The sequence below is a fragment of the Dichotomopilus funicola genome, assembly GCF_033296635.1.
Source record: "Dichotomopilus funicola strain CBS 141.50 unplaced genomic scaffold C8A04scaffold_61, whole genome shotgun sequence".
Taxonomy (NCBI): domain Eukaryota; kingdom Fungi; phylum Ascomycota; class Sordariomycetes; order Sordariales; family Chaetomiaceae; genus Dichotomopilus; species Dichotomopilus funicola.
The window spans coordinates 12505-30743 of record NW_026944082.1 but is presented as its reverse complement, the minus strand read 5'-3'; the positions used below and the strand labels follow the sequence as shown (position 1 = coordinate 30743).

The window sequence follows — 18239 nt, the reverse complement described above, 5'->3', positions numbered from 1 at the left end:
GTCGGCCTCGGGGAACCTCGATTACTTGACCGCCACCGGCTTCCATTCCGTGTTGCGGACCGACCGGCACGAGCCTCCCGAACTTTCTGCCCGCCGGGCCACGAAAACTACTCGGTTCACAACTCAACCCCGAAATCTGACCCACGAACCGAACCGACGGAAGCGGGACGAATTGGACGCAAAATAAAAGGCCCCTGGAAACACAACAGAAACGCAAATAACACTGCGGCCGTTCTGGAAGGTCATGTATCATGGCTAGCCCTTCCGCACCGCTCGCCGATTATTTCTGGATTGCGGGCATCGAGCATATCGCCTACGATGATCTTCTAGGGCCACAGCAGCCCCAGCAACTCGACGATACTATCGCCGAAGATGGGGAGGGGGAGAGAGAGGGCGAGGGTGAGGGGGAGAACGACGGCGAGGTGGATGGGGAAGGGGAAAAGGAGGGGGAAGATACCGACAGCATAGTAGCGACACCGGTGCGTAGAATGGCTCGGCATTCCCGCCAAAATTCGGGCAACACCAACCGATTGTCCACTCTCTCCAAGCTTTCTTTGTCGCCATCCCTCTCTGGCGGCGAGGGCCGCGTGCTGGAGGATATTGACGGCAACACGAGGAGCAACCGGAGTAGCGCCACCATCCGTCCCCTAGCACCGCCCAATTTCAACGCTGGTGCCCCCAATGAGAACACCATACCGGAGATCAACGGTTTGGGCGGCGGAGAAGGGATTGGGTTCGATGGTTTCCCTGCCGATTTTGACTTCGACGAGGCCCTCCTCAAGTTCGCTGCGGAGAGGGAAAACTTCTTGGACGACCTTAGTTTCAGCGCCGGGGCTAAGATCCACACCCGGCCTCCTATGGTCAACCCGAGAACGGGCAAGCTCAAGGCTGAAGATGCCGACGCGAGCGGGAGGAAGAGCCCTCTCAGGAGCATCCGTGGCAGCATCCGACGCAAGATGAGTTTTAGGGACATGAACAGCGTCAGGAAGCAGCCCATGCCCCCAAGAGCAGGTACGTGCATTTCTGTCCGTTTGTTTCGTTTGGGTATTCGCGAGGCAATGGCACCGATCACTAACTCTTTCACCCATCTTGCAGCCTCAGTTCGCACGGCGAAACGCCTCAGCAACTACAATTCCGTCATCCCACCCCCTGAACCGCTGAACCTCGACCCCGATATGCACCCGCTTAAGAGGCGGTTCGAGCCGGTCCTACTCGACAGGTACCCGCAACGAGATGCTTCGGCAGACGAGCTGGCGAGAAGGGGCAAGTTTCCGGACTACGTACCCATGTTCGCCTTCCCCAACGACATCCATATCGTATCCTCGGACGAGCGCCCCCGATCGACGTGGCACGGCTTTACCATGACCTCGGACGACAACTCCAAGATCTACGGCATCACCATCATTGTCTGGACGGCGTTGGATGCGGAAGTGGCTGAGGAGGTTGAAAAGCGATGCGAGCTGTGGCGACAACGACACATGAGCAACGAGGAAAGGGAACTCGCTGCCAGTCTGGGAGGCCGCCTAGCCGCTGACCGCGCACACCTCTCGCAGCTCCTGGCGAAACTGGGCACTGTCCCATCCGGCTCGGCAGCTCGAGACGCGATTGACGAGGAGATCAGTGCGGTGGAGGAAAAGATCGCGCTCATGACGGAGATGCTGCGGCCTTTGAGACACGGCGCGGCGTCCAAGATTGACGGACTTACAGCGGGCGAGACCGGGCTGTGGACACCGAGGGCGTTTGGCATTCTCGGCCGAGACCCGTCCAAGATGGGATTCTGGAAGGAGTGGCTGCGGGCCATTGCCGTGCCCATGACTGACGGCGCGGTGCTGCGGATCTCCCCGAGCTCACCCAAGGTTGGCCGATGGCAGCCCCTGGAACGCTATGTGGTCAACCTCTGCACCGAGGCTTTCAGCCCACTGAGCTCCCTGACTCAGGTCGAGCTAGGCGTACGAGAGCTGCGGCTGTACGCGCGCAAGGAAGCGGTCAATGAGATACCCGGGTCACGGACCATCGACATCTACGCGCTCTTCCGTTGCTTGTCGCTCGAGAACATTGTCCTCCTATTCGAGTACGCCATGTCTGAAGCGCGCATTATTTTCCTCTCCTCACACACCGGCATGTTGCACCTAGCGTGTCATGCGCTAGCAAACCTGCTCTACCCGCTCAAGTGGGCAAGCATCTTTATCCCGGTGTTGCCTGCTCGGCTCATCTCGGCCCTTGAAGCGCCATGCCCGTACATTGTCGGCGTGGAGAGGCGATACGAGAAGATTGAACTCCCCGACGACGACTACGTGCTCGTGGACCTTGACAAGGACGTCATTGACGCCTCGGCGCGCCCCATCAGCTTACCACGGCAACACCGGCGGAAACTGCTCTCGTTGCTCCAGGTATCAGCCCCGCACCGACTTCGATATGGGGTCACCGCGGGCCCCCCACCATATGCCGTGGAAGCATTCCCTTACGACGCCTTCTCCGCCGAGAGCGAGGCCATATTCAACCCGCTCGCCACCAAGAGCTCGCTGGGCAAGTGGGTGACACAAAACTCGACCACATTCGGCGAGGCAGATCCGCCTAACTCGGCCCGGACGCCGATTTTCAACGCCTTTGCCAAAGCGAAGCTCGACCCGAACAGGATGGAACGGCCGACGACGTCCAAGTCGAGCAAGGGGAGCCCCCCGTCGTCGGTCTCGCCGGTGTCGATGAATTTCCCGCCCATGCCGACGACGCCCGTGTCGAGGAGCGATTCCGGGTTCGCGCAAACCCTCCGCGAGAAGCGGTCGGGCCACTTCGACGATAAGTCTAGGAGGAGCTCGTCCTTTGGCGGCGACCGTCACCACCCGCCCATGCACCGCCCGAGTCTCCCTTTCCTGAACGGGCACAGCCAGAACCTGTCGATATCCGCCATCTCGGTCGACTCGCAGTCGTCATTCGGGGGCTACGCGCCCTCGACGTACGCGCAGTCCACCATTGCCGCCTCGACCATCATGCCTAATATGACCGTCCAGCCGGTCAAGAACACAGAGAACACTGTCTGGGTCGAGGGCCACTGCTTTAACTGGACGCCTGCTGAGCTCAACTCGACATGCACGATCTGCGAGGACCGGTCGGAGGGCGACGGGTTGTACAAGTGTACCGGGTGTGGCTCTCTGGCGCACAACCGGTGTCTCGGCTTCGTGTCACTGGTCTGCCCAGAAGCCTTCCACCCGGACCGTGTCCGCGCTGCGTTTGTGCGTTGCCTAGCGAGTCTTCTGTACACTTACCGCAAGCACCTCGGCCGCCCGACTCGCGAGCAAAAAGCGAACGGCCAAGCCTACTCGTTTGATATGGATGCTTTTATCCGCAGCCTGCCCTACGATCAGCAGGAGTACGCCACCATGATGCGGGACACTCAAGGTACGTTCTAACCTTAGCCCCGACTTATCTCTCAACTACATGTTACAGACCCAACTGACCGTTTTCTTCTCCCTTGTCCAGCATTCAACGAGTTCATCCACGAACGCGAGCGCACGCCCGCCTCCGACCCGGCCATCCGCCTCTTCGACGAGATCATCCTCGCCAAAAAGGCCCGCGGCCGCCCAGTCTTCTCCGCCGGCCTCTCCCGTCTCTCCACCCTCCGCGGCGGTTCCGGCGGAGGAGGCGGCTTCACCAACCCGGCGGCCGCCGCAGCCGCAGCCGCCAGCCGTGCAGCCAGGATCCCCGGCTTCCTGTCCGACGCGACCGACCATATCTGGCGCACGGCGTCCGTGCCGATGCCATCGGCCGCCAAGTTCCAGGGCGATTATCGCAGCGTGGTGACGCGGGTGCCGCTGCGTTTGGACCCGGCGCTGATGCGCGAGCCGAGGACGATTCAGGGCGTACCGAGGCCGAGTGAACAGAAGAAGGTCAAGGGGTTGGTGCGGAAGCAGGTTGCGAGTATGTTGGGCCCGCCGGCGGGATTTCGGGCGCCGGAGTAGAGACTGTCTCTCTCTCTCTATGTGGGTAATAAACAAAAGAAGAGAAGAAGAAGAAGGTGAAGGGGAAGAAAGAATGTGGCGTTTTAAGCGAAAGGTTGGACAACGCTGGAATCATGGGGTCGCGTCAAGCAAAAGAGTTGCTGGTAAACCCGAGACAGGGTTAGGGTCAGAGTCAGGCCAGAGAGGCTAGACCAACCGTGTAATACGTGTTTTGTTGTGTTGTACGATAAGACATCTTTTTTTGTAATCTCTCCCTCTGTCTCTGTCTCCCTCTCTCTACGGTTTCTTTCTTTCTTGTTCTCTCCGGGGAGTGTTTTGTTTTCACCACCCTTTCCTCTCGGCTGCTACACTGCGAACAGGGAGGAACGGAGAGGAAATGAAGGAAGAAACATAGAGAAGAAGAGGAAAGGGGGCTGGCAAGCATAGGTCCTCGGTGGATGGGTTATTTCCTTTGCTTTGGCTTTTGTGTTTTGTCTTTGGCTTGGTTGGTTGGATGGATGGAAGGACGGGGTGGGCTAGGATGGCTGGCATAGGACTGGAAGGGGGGGAGGATCAGGACCATCACATACATACATAAAGGGGATACAGTTTGTCGTGTCTTATTGTTGTACAGGTAATTTACTGAGTATTAGCATCGAGTTTATGGTTTGTTGTTGTCCTTGACTTGTTGGTTATTTCTGTCTGTTAGTTTGAGGGCCGGAGAGTGTACCGTTAAGAGGGGACGGTTTAGCAACGTATGCGTCAGTAGCATCAGGGTAACAGGCCCCAGGGTTTATTAAAGAGCCAATGTGAGGATTATATCGGGTTTCCGAGACCTCTTAATCAAGCGTAGGAAACGAAAGTGGGTGTGCTCGGCAACTTTGGCAACGCTGAGCGCCAGATAGGAATGCTACACATTGATTCCTTACAGCTAACGCGCGGAGGGGAACCTCCTGGTATCATATCAACATAGTTGTCACACAAATAAATCCCTTTAGTAATCCTACGCCTATCCATGCGAACTGCCTTGCCAGGCCGGCCGCTGCCCAAAACGCCGCCCAAAAGTTAACCGAATATAAAAGTTTGTCAGAAGTAGCACCATTCATCCGCCCGCAAAAAGCAAACAATCCTCTTATACTCTGTGATCTCTATGAGCCCGTCATCCCCTTCCCCTTCCCTTTTCCCTGATCACCCCCGTCGCCCCCATCTTTCCTGGGAACATCGTACTTGGGCATCTTCTCATACGCATTTGGGCTCGGCTGGCGATTCGGCCGCCTCTTGCTGCCTTCACCTCCCCTCCCGCGACGCGTGTGATGCCCGTCGCACTCGTGGTCGTGGCCGTGGTTATGGTTATGGTTGTGGCCGTTCCCACGGTTTTGGTGATCGCTATCGCCCCGTCGTCCGCCGTCGGACTCGGAATCGGAGTCGGAAGAGTCGGAGGAGGATTCATCGCTAGATTCATCCACGCCGCGCGGGCGGTGGTAGATGCAGCATACTGTTAGAGGGACGGGGAAAGGTTAGTTTCGTGTAACGAGGAGTGCTGAGAGGGGTGGGTGTGGGTGTGGAGTACTTACCTTTGGATTTCTTTCGCCCTAGCCCTTCGTTGTCGACCACATCGGAGCTCCATTGTACTGATCGCCTTGTGGGCGCATGGGCCCCGCGCAAACGGAGGATTGCTTGTGGTGGTGCGTGGGTTTGAGGACTGGTGGATGATGTGGTCTCCGTCTGGCTGGGAGCGGGGCGGGGTGCTTGTTGTTGTCGGGATTGCGGGACGGGCGCCATGGTGTAGCAAAGGTAGGGCGCAATGTTTTGTTTATGTCTCGAGAAATGTTGATTGAGACGAGGGCGAAGCAAACTCTCGGGGTCTGGGACTACGGGATGTGGTTGGCTCAGACTTGTAGTTTTGGAGATGTTGTTGAAAAAGTTTCGGATCTCAATGCAAGAAAAGGGGGGACCCGTCGGCTATCAGAAAAGAATGAAGTCTCAGGGAAGGGTTGTCATGCAGGATGACGAAGGGTGGAAAAAGAACTGGGTACAGTTGCAGAGCGTGCTGCGGCCCAAGATTCGGGTAGGTCATCAAGAGCCCCCCACCATGCCGCAACGGATGTACTTAGTAATTAACGTTACTAGTGCACGGACGATTTCACATCTTGAACGAAAGCGAGCCGGAGCTTCTGGATGCTCGCCTTGGGTCTTGGGCTAGCGCATGACGAAGGGGAACTCACTGCTTTGTGAATTGCATTAGTTATGGGTCTAGAGGAAAATATAATAGTTGTTAATTACACAAGGTAAGAGAACAAAGCCCCTGGTTAGGAGGAGCTAGCGGTGAAGTGTTTGCAATGTAACTTCATGGACCTACCTGGCCCCAGTGCTGTAATTACCGTAATTACATCAACGACATCCCCTTCCACTTACACCTCAAAGCCGAAAGTGGAAAGTCAACAATAGGAAGAAAATGAGCCATGATACTTGAAGTTGTAGACCTCTTGCTAATTCTCTCTCTGGTAACAAACTACCAGTGTTCTTTGACCATCCGTTAGCTCTCCTCCGATGGCTGTCAAAGAAGTTGTTGGAAACAGCGGTGCTGTTCTGCTGCTTCCCGCTGCATAGGGAGCGGGCAAGCCGCGTTTGAGTTCACACGCAGAATAGAAATCGGGAATCTATTGACAGTAGAATGTTTAGTTTGGACGGCTTCTTTGGCCCTTGTGCTCCTTCATGGAAATGAGGAGGTTTGGGGTTGTGTCACGGTTGCGATCTTCTTGAGCTACCTGGGTGACTTGCCCGGTTACTCAACGTGTGCTTGCACCTTCCCACAACTCCAACTGCTGTTCCGTTCCTTCCTTCCGGTGTTCTTAACGAGCCCATTCTTGTCAATGCGTTGCAAATTTTGCCCTTTGGGGGAATGAGGTCGCCCACGATCTCCGCTAAAGAGAAACCACGGCCAACCACCCTCCTCCCTTTGGCCCGCCGCCGGTCGCGACTTCTCTTTTTTGCTACATCTCGCACCAATTGGCCGCCATCACGCATCGAAATACGGGCCCGCACATCCCCGCATATCCTCAAGTCGCTTTGCGCATTCGGTCAAAGAAGGCAGGCGCCATTGTGAAAGAACACCTTCCTCGGTCGACACCATGGCGGGCCTTAAAGGTGCTTCGCAGGCGCTTGGCGGAGAAGACTTTCAACCTTCCACCGATCACCAAGCCTCCGAGGTGCCAGAACAACGACAAGATCCTGACAACCCTCTCGCCGATATGCCTCCCGGTACCAGACTACGGTCCAATGCCCAGCGGCGCGAGGCTGACCTCAGCTCGGTGTTGAACCCGACCGAGAAGGTCGAGCTGACGGCGCTCGTAACTAGGGTGACCGACACGATGCAACACCAATTGACCCGACCATTCGACCCCGCCCCCACTGGCGACAAGAACGAGACTTTGTCCACTGCATCGTGGGGTCGGCTGCCCTACCACCTCAAGGACTTGAGTTTGGATGACCCTTTTAGCCCTCTTAACACGATCAAAACCCAGCCCAGCCAACCGGAGAATCTCGCGCCCCCCCGCCCCAAGAAGGTTGGCCGGGCCCGAGACAAGCGCAACGCTGCCGCTGCCCCCGCTGCCCCGGCTGCTTCCGAAGGCCCGAAACAGGATGAGGAGGAGGTTATTCCGCTCGTGCCGGAGCTGAGAAAGGAGACTCTCGCGCACTTTAAAAAGTGGCAGGGAAGCGTCCACCGCAGAATCGGTGAGATAACTGTAAAGAAAGCGCAACACAACGGCTCAGCTTCCGCCGGCCAGCGAGGCCGTATGCCTCCCAACAGGAAGGGCAAGTCGAATGGTAGCAGCCCTCTCTCCCGTACACTCATCTGCGATCCAGATTTCTGACACCACCATAGGACCCAAAACCACCAATGGCCCGGGCATTAACCTCCAGGACGACCCCGTGTTGATGCAACTTTTCCCACCCGTTTCAACAACCCTGACCTCATTATCCGCTGAGAAACGATGCCTAATCCTGCACGCGATGCTCTTGCTTCTGCTCTCAATGGAGAATTATGGGGCTTATGCTCGAGTGTTCCTTCAATATATGGCCTCCGCTCTCCAGGTCCCTCTCCACGTGGTGATCGACGACGAGACGAGGGTCTGCGAAGCCTTGGCTCAGATGGCCACAGACATTCCACCCGAGCTTCTTGTTCGTCCGAAAAACGAGGACGGCAAGCCCGTGAGAAGATGGAGAACCGGACTGATTGCTGCCCCCGCTGGGGTTTCCCCTCGTGGAGGGGGTATAGCGACGGCGCTCGAAGTAGCACGAATCGGATCTGTCTTTGGGGTCAACGGAATCCCGGTCGCGACAGCGGCGTCTCTTCTCGGTATCATGGGCGAAAACAGCCTTTCCGCGGGCTCGCTGTTCGGCATCTACACGTCCAGGCATACGGGCAAGACGATGGAGCACTATCTCAAAGATGTGGGCGATTTTGCTTTCCTCCCGCTTCGAGGATCGACCGGCGAAGGACCAGAGCTCGGCAAAGTGAAGCCCGACAGCCGCCGGCTCCGCGTCGTCCTGGGGATCAGCGGATGGTTGCCCAGTAAAGACAAGGCTACCAGCCCCTGGGAATGCTTGGGGGATCAGAGCGAGGTATATGCCGTCCAGTGGGAAATCGATGCGCTGTGCAAGCTGGGCGGGTCGTTCGATATTTTGGTGCGGAGTGTGGCGTGGTCTATGACGAAGAAGGAAATTATTTCTCGGCCGAATGGGCCTCGTTTCAGCCTTTCCAACCCCCAATGGCCCGCGAGTCTCCTCAGAATCAGCAAGATTATCGACAACAACTGGTGCAATGCGATGGTTCGTGCCGACAAGCTCGGGTCTGCTCTGGCTGACGTCCTTATCAGTAAGGCCCAGGGTGAAAGGGGTGTTTCGTTGATCGGTTTTAGCCTTGGTGCCCGCGCCATTTATTCGTGTCTGATGTGCTTGGCTGAGAAGCGGGCGTTTGGGCTTGTCGAGAACGCTATCATGATGGGTACCCCAGCACCCTCTGACGCGTTCGTGTGGTGCACAATGAAGAGCGTGGTATCGGGTCGACTGGTGAACGTATATTCGGAGGGTGACTATATCCTGGGGTTTTTGTATCGAACCTGCTCCCTCGAGTTTGGTCTCGCGGGCGTGCAACGCATTCCCGAGATAGAGGGTATCGAGAACGTGGATGTCACTGCTGAGGTCAGTATCCACCCGAGATATCAATACCTCGTCGGCAGTATCCTGCGGCACATTGGCTGGGATGACACAGACGGCAATCAGATTTCCCGAGATGAAGCGGACATGTCGTCCTACGAAGATCTCATCCGACAGCACGAGGAACGACGGGATGCAGTGGAAGCCGCTAAGGTGGAGGTCAAGAAAGAGGATGAGAACGACCCGAGCATCATCCGGACAAGGATGCGAAAGAAGAACAGGAAGTGATGGGAAATGGCCCATTTCCAGGATCACGTTTGTCGAGAGTTATGTTTGGAGAAGCCGGCTTTGGTGTGGGGAGACGATGGCTGCCGTGTTGTCTGGTTATGTGTTTTAGTATCCGCCACGAACTCAGTGGTATTATTTCCGGGAACAAACCCATAGATAGTACAATGCTGGTTCTCGGACACCTGATTTACCAACTCGGTGCGTGCGTAGTCACCGTCTGGTTCCATAGTCGTGTCCGTCCTACCGTGATCGGAGAGTCGCCTATCCGGTAAGCCCTCGCGGTGCGTCGTACTCACCCCATTTCCCAACCCCAACCACAAAACAGTTCACTCTCAGCTCTTTCTCTCATATCACCCCCCCTCAATATTTCCCTCCCCACCACTTCTCACAACAAAATACCCACCCACCGTCTCTCCCGCATTCCCCAACACATCCCAATCCTCCACTCCTTTAATCTGCTCCACCGTCCCCGCTTTCCTCTTCTTCCGCTTTATACCACTCCCATCCCGATCCCGATCCCCATTCCCACCCTCCTCGGGCGAAGACGAAGACCCACGCCTCCTCGGCCGTCGACACCGTCCGTAGACTTCCTCGTTCGCCAGCGCGGCTTGGATGGAAGGGTGGGTGAGCGTGATGGCGGATTCATGTCGACCGGCTGGGGTTTCGTCGCGGATGGCGTCGAGGGGGAGAACGGTGGTGGGGTTGTTGAGGGGGATGGATTGCAGGGTGTGGAGGAAGTGTAGTTGGGCGTGGAGGGTTGCGAGGATGGGGGAGGGTGCTTGGGGGTCTTGTGCTTCTTGTGCTGCTGCTTTTGCTTCGGCTTCTTGGGACGGGGGTGAGGGTAATGGTGATGATGAGGGCGATGGGAGAGCAGAGAGCCGAAGGAGATGCGCTAGTTGGGATGGGGGGATGTGGGGGATGGAGGCGTCTTCTTGTTGCTGTTGTTGTTGTCCATCTTGGGGGAGGAGAGAGCGGACGGACCAGGTCGGCTGGGAGAGGATCGCGACGGGGTCGTATTTTGGACGCTCGGCGGTGGAGGAGAGACGGACGTGTGAAGGGGTCTGAAGCTGGATCTGGCGGGCGAGGCGGGAGGCCCGCATTGAGAGGCGTGGACTGGCCATAGTTGTGGTCGAGCCTGGCCGGGTTTTATGTCCTGAAGCTGGGACGAGACGATGGGACCACCGGGGTTGGGGGCCGTGTCTTGAAATTTGGGGTCCGAGCCGGGTGGGTTCATTGATTGAGCTACACTAACTACTTTAGGCAACATTTTGCCCTCCCTCGCCTACCCCACTACCTTCACTTCCCTGTTACACGCCTGGGGAATGATAAATAAGTCATGCGCTAGTCTTATTTTAGATGGTTCTGAAGCTTAGAAGTTGGGCCTTGCCATGCGACTGTTAGCGCTGCTTAGCCCCACACTCTCTCCTGGAGCGGCCTCTTTCCTGCATCATCAATCGTCTACTTAACAACACCAGGGCGCAACGCAACATCAACTGCAGCTCCATCCTCCACACGTACCACTCCGAATCCCAATAAACTACCCAAAAAATCATCGTCACCATGGCTCTCGACCCCCGCGCGCTCGAGGACAAGGTACGGATCTCCGCGACACACCCCGCCATGCGACTAGCGCACCCGTTGACAGGCAAGACACACAGGCTAGAAAGGCTCTCCAGGGCGCGTCCGGAGGCTTCAGTTTCTTCAGCAACAAGGAGGAGAAGTACCAAAACGCTGCCGACCTCTATGTCCAGGCGGCCAACGCCTACCGGATTGAAAGGCTAAGTAGGTCGCCATACACATACACTGTGGCACTGTCCGGCCGGCTGAGGGCGCAAGCTAACCCCTTCGAACAACAGGCAAGGAGGCCGGAGACTGCTTCAAGGCCGCCGCGGAAATTCACCGAAACTATTTGAACGAGCCAGACGATGCCGCGAACCAGATGATCGATGCGTTCAAGGTGTACCGGAAAGACTACCCAGAGGAAGCCATCAAGTGCATTGTGTCGGCCATCGAACGGTACAAGCAGAAAGGCAACTTCCGGCGTGCGGCATCCCACCTCGAAAATGCGGCCGAGCTGCTCGAGGAGACACACGACACTAAGCGCGCTATACAGTTCTACAGCGACGCGGGGACCTTTTACGATGACGATAACGCCAAGGCGTGAGTTCTTGGCCTGGTTCACTTTACCTATGCGGACAATGAGTTGCTGACAACTTTGGGCAGGTTGGGGAACAAAAACTGGCTCAAGGTGGCCGATTTGTCGGGCTTAAACGGTGACTACTTGACTGCGATGAAACTCTACGAGAAGGTGGCCGATGCGTCGCTCGACAACCACCTGATGAAATACTCGATCAAAGACTACTGGTTGAAGGCGGGCATCTGCGCGCTGGCGAGCGGGGACATTGTTACCGCGAAACGAAACTTGGAGACGTACCAGGCGAAGGACCCAACGTTTTCGGGCCAGCGCGAGTGCCGCCTGCTCGTGGACCTAGTCGACGCGCTCGAGCAGAAAGACGAGGTTACGTTTGGTGACAAGCTGTTTGAGTACAACCAAATGAGCCCGCTGGATGCCTGGAAGATGCAGCTCCTTGTGAAGGTCAAGAATGATCTCGACGAGGCGGCCAACGAATTTTCTTAGAAGGTGGCTGGATATGTATTTGGCGTTTGGGGCTCTAGAGCATTGTTGGTTAGGTATATAAGGCTTCGAATCAAGATGAGGAGAATATCTATTTTGGAGCAAGACTTTTTTCCCACTTCGCAACGTACCACCCTCAAACTGCTTTGGGTTCATATATTCCCCTTCATCAAAGTTCTGCCTGATCCATCTCAGTATCACCCAAGGGGCCGAAAGCTAAGTACTCGTTCGACCAATGAGACCACGGATGCCGAACCAACACTCACACTAACACCAACACCAACAACACCCCCTCTGCAGCACGCCGCCCCCACGACCCCTGCACACGAAGAATAACAAGCAATCCGAAGCAAAACTCAAACCATCATGGCGACAGAGATACCAGTCATGGCCACAGAGACACCATCCAACCAGCCCCTCTACGACGAGTACTCCGTCGAAGCAGAAACCGCCGCCTTCTTCCAAAAGACCTCAGCAACCCGCTCGCAATGTCACGCCAAAACAAGGGAGCTCTTCGGAAGAGACGACGTCAACATTGACATCGTCCCCGTCCGGGTCCAGGGCGCGTGCAGTTACTCCGTGTATGCCGGTCCAGCGGGGGGGGATCTGGCGTATGTAGTGCAGTTCCGTCTTGCGTCGCTGGCGTTGAAGATGGAGGTGGTAAGGCGGGCGAGGGAGGTGTATGGGGCTTTGGCGCCGGAGGTGAAGTTTGAGGGGGTTGTTGGGGGGGAAGGGGGGGAGAAGGCGGGAAATGGGGGTGAGGCTGGTGAGGGGAAGAGGAAGGAGGTGCTTTATGTGTATCGGATGAGTCGGGTGAAGGGGGTGACGCGTTTGAATTTTATTTTGAAGAATGGGTTTCCGGAGGATTCGGTGGATAATATGCGGTGGCGGAAGAATCTTATGGCGGGCGTGGCACGGTGAGTCTACTCGGTGGTCATGGGGTTTGTTTTGTTTGGGTCCTTTGGAAGACTGATAAATAACCAGTTTCATGGCCATCTCCTGGAACAACCCCCAACCCGTCACCCCCGAGTACCGAACCAACCTCCACCAAACCTACCTCAACAACCTAAACCGTCTCCTCACCGGCCTCCCCACGCGCTTCCAGCCCATCGTGCAGCGCTGCATCGACTCGCTCGACGCCATCATGGCCCTACCCATGGTCCTCCTCCACCACGACTTCGGCGACTGCAATGTCATCGTCGACGAGACCACCTGCCATCTCGCCGGCGTCGTCGACTGGGCGGAGGCGGCGGTGGGGCCGTTCGGGGTGAACTTGCACTCGCTGCAGGCGTTTACGGGGAAGTTGCATTTAAGGAATGGTTGGACGCGGTATGGGGATTATGGGGGGTTGCAGGAGGTGTTTTGGGAGGAGTTTAAGGCGGAGGTGGTGGGAGGGGTGTCGGATGAGGAGGTGAGGGCGATCAAGATGGCGAGGGTGTTGGGGTTGTTGCGGTCTTCGGGGTTTACGAGTCGGTTGGCGAATGAGCCGGAGCCGGAGCCGGTGCCGATTCGGGATGATGAGCGGGGGCGGTATAGTATGTTGTCACTTGATGGGTTTCTTATCGATGAGAAAACTAGGTTTGATTAACTGTAATGCGACTCTTAAAAAGGAATTGATTAAAAAGGCAACATTTTATGAAGATGGTGTTGAGAAAGCAGTGATGGTGACCCTATCCCCATACCTAACCCTGAATCTTGAGTTCTCCAATTTCCCACCATTAACCCTTATCGGCCAATGCACCAAGGTGGGGTTCATTTTGAAAGCGATAACACCCAACTTTTTGGTGGTTCTCTGAAATTTCTCGATTTCTCAAGACTGAGAGGTGCTTCCTCTTGCATGTAGACTCGGCCACAGACTGCCAAAATGGCTTCTTTGTCGCTGAAAGAGAAGCTGGACAAGATCCGGTCTCCGAACCTGCAAAGTCAGAAGCAGGTAAGCATTGGTTCTTTTTTATTTCATTTTCATTCTTTTTTTTCATCCCGGTTCTTGTTTTATTTCTTCCGTTTCTTCCAGTTTGATAAGTAATTAGTTCTAACCACTTATTTGCAGACCGCCAGCGTTCTCGAAGGCGTCGAGTCCGCCTTCAAAGAACGCAACACTGAGCCGACCCCAACCGCCTACTTCGCCGCACTCCTCAGCCTCCTCGACAACAAGTCCCTCGCCCACCCCGTCGTCTACCTCCTCGATGTTGTAACCCCCTACGCCCCCGAGCCCCTCCTCCGCGCCAAGTTCACCCAGATCCTCACCCTCCTCGCGCCCGTCCTCTCCCAGCCCGACGCCGATGCCCCCCTGATCCGCTCGTCCATCGGCTGTCTCGAGGGCCTGCTTTTGGCCCAAGATGCGGCCGCCTGGGAGATGAGCGCCGCCGTCATCGGCCCGCGCCGTGCCGTCGGCGGCTTGTTGAGTTTCTCGCTTGATCCGCGGCCCAAGGTGCGCAAGCGGGCGCAGGAAGCGCTGCGCAAGATCCTTAAGAGCCCGCCTCCAAGCCCGTCGCTCGACCACCCGGCTGCTGCGATGTGCGCCGAGACGGCTATCATGAGCTTGAACGCCCTGGCGGAGAAGACGGCGCAGCTGCGCAAGGAGAAGAAGGGGTCTGAGGCGGTGCATGATCCGGAGTTGATCCATGCGCTGCAGCTGGTCAAGACAGTTGCGTCGGCGAGCGGGGGGTGGCCGAGTAAGAAGATTGAGTCGCTATGTGAGTTGTTGTTGGGGATTGCGCGGTCTGGGAACGAGCACATGAGCATGGCTGTGTTTGATATCTTTGAGATGATCTTTGAGGGGATGGCGGCGGATGAGGTGGCGTCGTCTAAGCTGCCGCGGCTGCTGGAGATCATCAAGGAGTTGCGTCCTGCGCCTAATGATACCCAGCTGCTTCCGCCGTGGATTGCGATTTTGTCGAGGGCGTACGATGTGTCGGCGCAGATATCGCCCGAGGAGACGTTCCAGGAGCTGTTGGAGCCGTTCAACATGGTGGCGGGGTATCTGGAGTCGCAGGCGAAGAACATCCGGATCTCGGCTTCGGAGTGCTTGGTGTCGTTCATGGCGAATTGTGTACCCAAGCAGGTGCTCGTCGATCCATCAATATACGACGAGAAGGTTATTCAGCAGCTGGTTACCACAGCGGAGAGCCTGCTGACGGTCAAGTTCCAAGCGGCGTGGCTAGAGACGTTCAATGTCATTGGCGCCATGTTTGATGGTCTGCGCTGGAGGGCAGCGCCGTACCTGCTGGCTATTACTAAGAGCATTGGCGAAATGCGCGGGAGCGACTCGTTTACGGGAAAACAGGAGGCCGATGAGGTACTTGGGAAGGCGATTCAGGCTATGGGACCGGAGGCGGTGCTGGAGGTTCTACCCCTGAACCTGGCCAAGCCAGCGAAGGGCCAACCGGGGAGGGCGTGGATGCTCCCGCTCCTGCGTGACTACACATCCAACACCAACCTTGGGCACTTCAAGAGCGAGTTCGTGCCCCTGAGCGCGGCCATGTTCCAGCGTGTGCTAGACCACGGCGCCGCGGCCAAGACGATGGAGGTCAAGATTTTCGAGACGGTTGTGCAGCAAATCTGGTCGATTCTACCAGGATACTGCGATTTGCCACTGGACCTCACGGAGGCGTTCGACAAGGAGTTTGCCGAGATGTTGACCACTCTGCTCTACGAGCAGGTCGAGCTGCGCTTGGATGTCTGCCGCGCCCTCAAGGCACTCGTCGAGTCGAACCAAGCGATCGCCACGGCCACAGAAGAAGAGGACGAGCCCATCTTGCATAGTAGGGTTACTAGGGAGACGGCGCAAAAGAACCTCGAATACCTCGGGGCTACCTTCTCTGCGGATTTTCTAGCTGTGCTCTTCAATGTGTACAGCACGACGCTGCCGCAGAAGCGGGGGCCAGTGCTGCAGACCATCAACTCGTACCTCAGCATCATCCCGCCAGCGCGTCTTATGGAGACGTTTGATCTAGTGTGTGAGAGGCTAGCGGCGGCGCTCCAGGAGCCGGTCGAGAAACCCAAGAACCAGAACGGCGAGCAGGTGCCGTCTACCGCGCACACGCTCATGGACTTGGTTGTTACCATGTCGATTTACCTACCCAGGGAGAGCTTCGAGGCGCTCTTCAAGATCGCGTCGCTCGTTATTTTCAAGGACGACGACCCGCAGCTCCAGAAGAAGGCTTACAAGATGATCCCGAGGTTGGCAGACTCGGACATTGGTAAAGCTGCGCTGGAGCAAAGGCATGCGGAACTTCAAACCCTCATCCTGTCGAGCGCCGAGAAGGTGTCTTCCCCGGCCCGGCGCGAGCGTCTAGCAGCCATCACTGCTCTGCTGCCCTTTATCCCGGACACCTCGCTTCACTTCATCCCTGCGGTCCTTTCCGAAGTAGTCATCAGCTGCAAGGAGAACAACGAGAAGGCCCGGACGACAGCCTTCGACCTGCTCGTGCTAATGGGCCACGTCATGGTGGCCGCAGACGGCGCGGTCATCGACAACAGCAAAATCCCCCACATGTCCAAGGACGCGCCAACGGCCAAGGCCTCGATCGAGGAGTACTTCACCATGGTCAGTGCCGGGCTCGCAGGCAGCACCCCACACATGATTTCGGCCTCCATCACAGCCATCACGCGCGTGCTCTACGAGTTCCGCGAGCTGCTCAGCAAGGAGACCATGTCCGACCTCGTGCAAACAATGGACCTGTTCCTAACCTCCAACAACCGCGAGATTGTAAAAAGCGTGCTGGGCTTCGTGAAAGTGTGCGTCATCAGCCTGCCAGCCGAACTCATGCTCCCACGCCTACCAACCCTAATCCCCAACGTCATGGTCTGGAGCCACGAACACAAGGGCCACTTCCGCTCCAAAGTCAAGCACATCCTGGAGCGCATGGTCCGACGATTTGGCGTCGACCTCGTCAACAAGCACTGTCCCGAAGCCGACCGCAAACTGATCACCAACATCCGCAAGACCAAAGAGCGCAGCAAGCGGAAGAAGGAGGCCGCCAAGGAAGGCGACGGTGAATCCGACGGCGAAGGCGGCCGCCGCAAGAGCCGTTTCGAAAGCGAGTACGACCAGGCACTATACAGCAGCGAAGACGAGGACGACGAAGCTGGCCACGGTGACGACCACTCCGACGACTCCGACGCCGAAATGACAGGCGGCCGCAAACAGCAGAACCGCCGCGGCGGGAGCGGGGGAGGCTCGGCCTACATCCTCGAAGACGAAGACGAACCGCTCGATCTCCTCGACCGTAACGCGCTGGCCAACATCTCCACCACCAGACCGGGGAAACTGAGACAAGTTGGCAGCGACCGTCGCAAGACCAAAGCCAGAACCAACCTTGATGGGAAACTCATCCTTGGCGGGGACGACGAGGATGCTTCTGCCGGGGCGATGGACATTGATAGCGCGCCAGGCGGAGGCGAGGAAGCGAGCGGGGTCGGGGCATATGTGGCTGCGCTAAGGGGGAAGGATGTACCGCGGCGTGGTTTGCGCGGGAAGTTGAAGTGGAATCGGAGTAGGAAGGGTGGGGAAGATGATGATGATGATGATGAGGATAATGGTGGTGGTGGTGGTGGTGGTGGTGATGGGATGGATGTTGATGAGGGTGCTGCGGCTAAGGCGTTCCGGGATAACAGGCCTCGTGGGGGAAGTGGAGGTGGAGGTGGTGGACGCGGGCGAGGTGGTGGTGATGCGAGGGGACGGGGTGGGTTTGGGAGAGGTGGTGGTGGACGAGGTGGACGGGGTGGAAAAGGCGGGATTGCGGCTGCTGCTGGACGGAGAGGGTTGGGACAGGAGAAGAGGAGGGGTGCGGCGACTCATGGGAGTCGGGTGAATAAGGGGGGGAATAGACGGTGATAGTTTTTTTGTTTTGTTTGTGGGGAATCTTTGGTGTTGGGGTCGGTTAAAATAGGTCCAGGTATGGTTGAAATCCAATTTGTTTTTGATAACTAGTCAAGTGTCTAAAGTCAAATGTCTATACCACCAACTCCTACGCTGTGCCGTGACAAAGGAAAGTCGTCGAGACATGACCATTCCGTCGTTAAATCATCCCTCCATGGTAACATATCTATCCTTCTCGTCCCCAATATCCCAGTATCCCAATATCCCAGTATCCCAGTATCCCAATATCCCAGTATCCCAATATCCCAGTATCCCAGTATCCCAATATCCCAATATCCCAGTATCCCAATATCCCAGTATCCCAATATCCCAGTATCCCAATATCCCAGTATCCCAA

At 56.7% G+C, this 18239-nt stretch overlaps 7 protein-coding genes across 7 annotated transcripts; 5 read left to right on the top strand and 2 right to left on the bottom strand.

Moving 5' to 3' along the window:
- Positions 1-251: 251 nt before the first annotated feature.
- On the top strand, positions 252-3956 carry C8A04DRAFT_14218 (AEX-3 domain-containing protein; the record flags this gene model as incomplete). The annotated part of the gene is made up of 4 exons (XM_062778011.1): positions 252-399; positions 454-1011; positions 1096-3396; positions 3478-3956. 4 exons carry the CDS (start codon positions 252-254, stop codon positions 3954-3956), a joined length of 3486 nt encoding a protein of 1161 aa, XP_062634641.1.
- A 1127-nt stretch (positions 3957-5083) lies between these two features.
- C8A04DRAFT_39208 (phosphatase inhibitor-domain-containing protein) lies at positions 5084-5717 on the bottom strand (the record flags this gene model as incomplete). The annotated part of the gene is made up of 2 exons (XM_062784496.1): positions 5084-5430; positions 5510-5717. 2 exons carry the CDS (start codon positions 5715-5717, stop codon positions 5084-5086), a joined length of 555 nt encoding a protein of 184 aa, XP_062634640.1.
- A 1349-nt stretch (positions 5718-7066) lies between these two features.
- C8A04DRAFT_14225 (uncharacterized protein) lies at positions 7067-9383 on the top strand (the record flags this gene model as incomplete). The annotated part of the gene is made up of 2 exons (XM_062778014.1): positions 7067-7763; positions 7822-9383. 2 exons carry the CDS (start codon positions 7067-7069, stop codon positions 9381-9383), a joined length of 2259 nt encoding a protein of 752 aa, XP_062634639.1.
- A 350-nt stretch (positions 9384-9733) lies between these two features.
- On the bottom strand, positions 9734-10483 carry C8A04DRAFT_14215 (uncharacterized protein; the record flags this gene model as incomplete). Its single annotated transcript, XM_062778009.1, has 2 exons — positions 9734-9831; positions 9913-10483. 2 exons carry the CDS (start codon positions 10481-10483, stop codon positions 9734-9736), a joined length of 669 nt encoding a protein of 222 aa, XP_062634638.1.
- A 460-nt stretch (positions 10484-10943) lies between these two features.
- Positions 10944-12021, top strand: C8A04DRAFT_31127 (soluble NSF attachment protein; the record flags this gene model as incomplete). Its single annotated transcript, XM_062781654.1, has 4 exons — positions 10944-10976; positions 11042-11165; positions 11240-11543; positions 11607-12021. 4 exons carry the CDS (start codon positions 10944-10946, stop codon positions 12019-12021), a joined length of 876 nt encoding a protein of 291 aa, XP_062634637.1.
- Positions 12022-12405: 384 nt separating this feature from the next.
- Positions 12406-13606, top strand: C8A04DRAFT_14227 (uncharacterized protein; the record flags this gene model as incomplete). Its single annotated transcript, XM_062778015.1, has 3 exons — positions 12406-12738; positions 12781-12935; positions 13003-13606. The coding sequence occupies 3 exons, from the start codon at positions 12406-12408 to the stop codon at positions 13604-13606; spliced, it is 1092 nt and encodes a 363-aa protein (XP_062634636.1).
- Positions 13607-13882: 276 nt separating this feature from the next.
- C8A04DRAFT_31125 (NUC173 domain-containing protein) lies at positions 13883-17857 on the top strand (the record flags this gene model as incomplete). The annotated part of the gene is made up of 2 exons (XM_062781653.1): positions 13883-13951; positions 14069-17857. 2 exons carry the CDS (start codon positions 13883-13885, stop codon positions 17855-17857), a joined length of 3858 nt encoding a protein of 1285 aa, XP_062634635.1.
- Between the last annotated feature and the right edge of the window lie 382 nt (positions 17858-18239).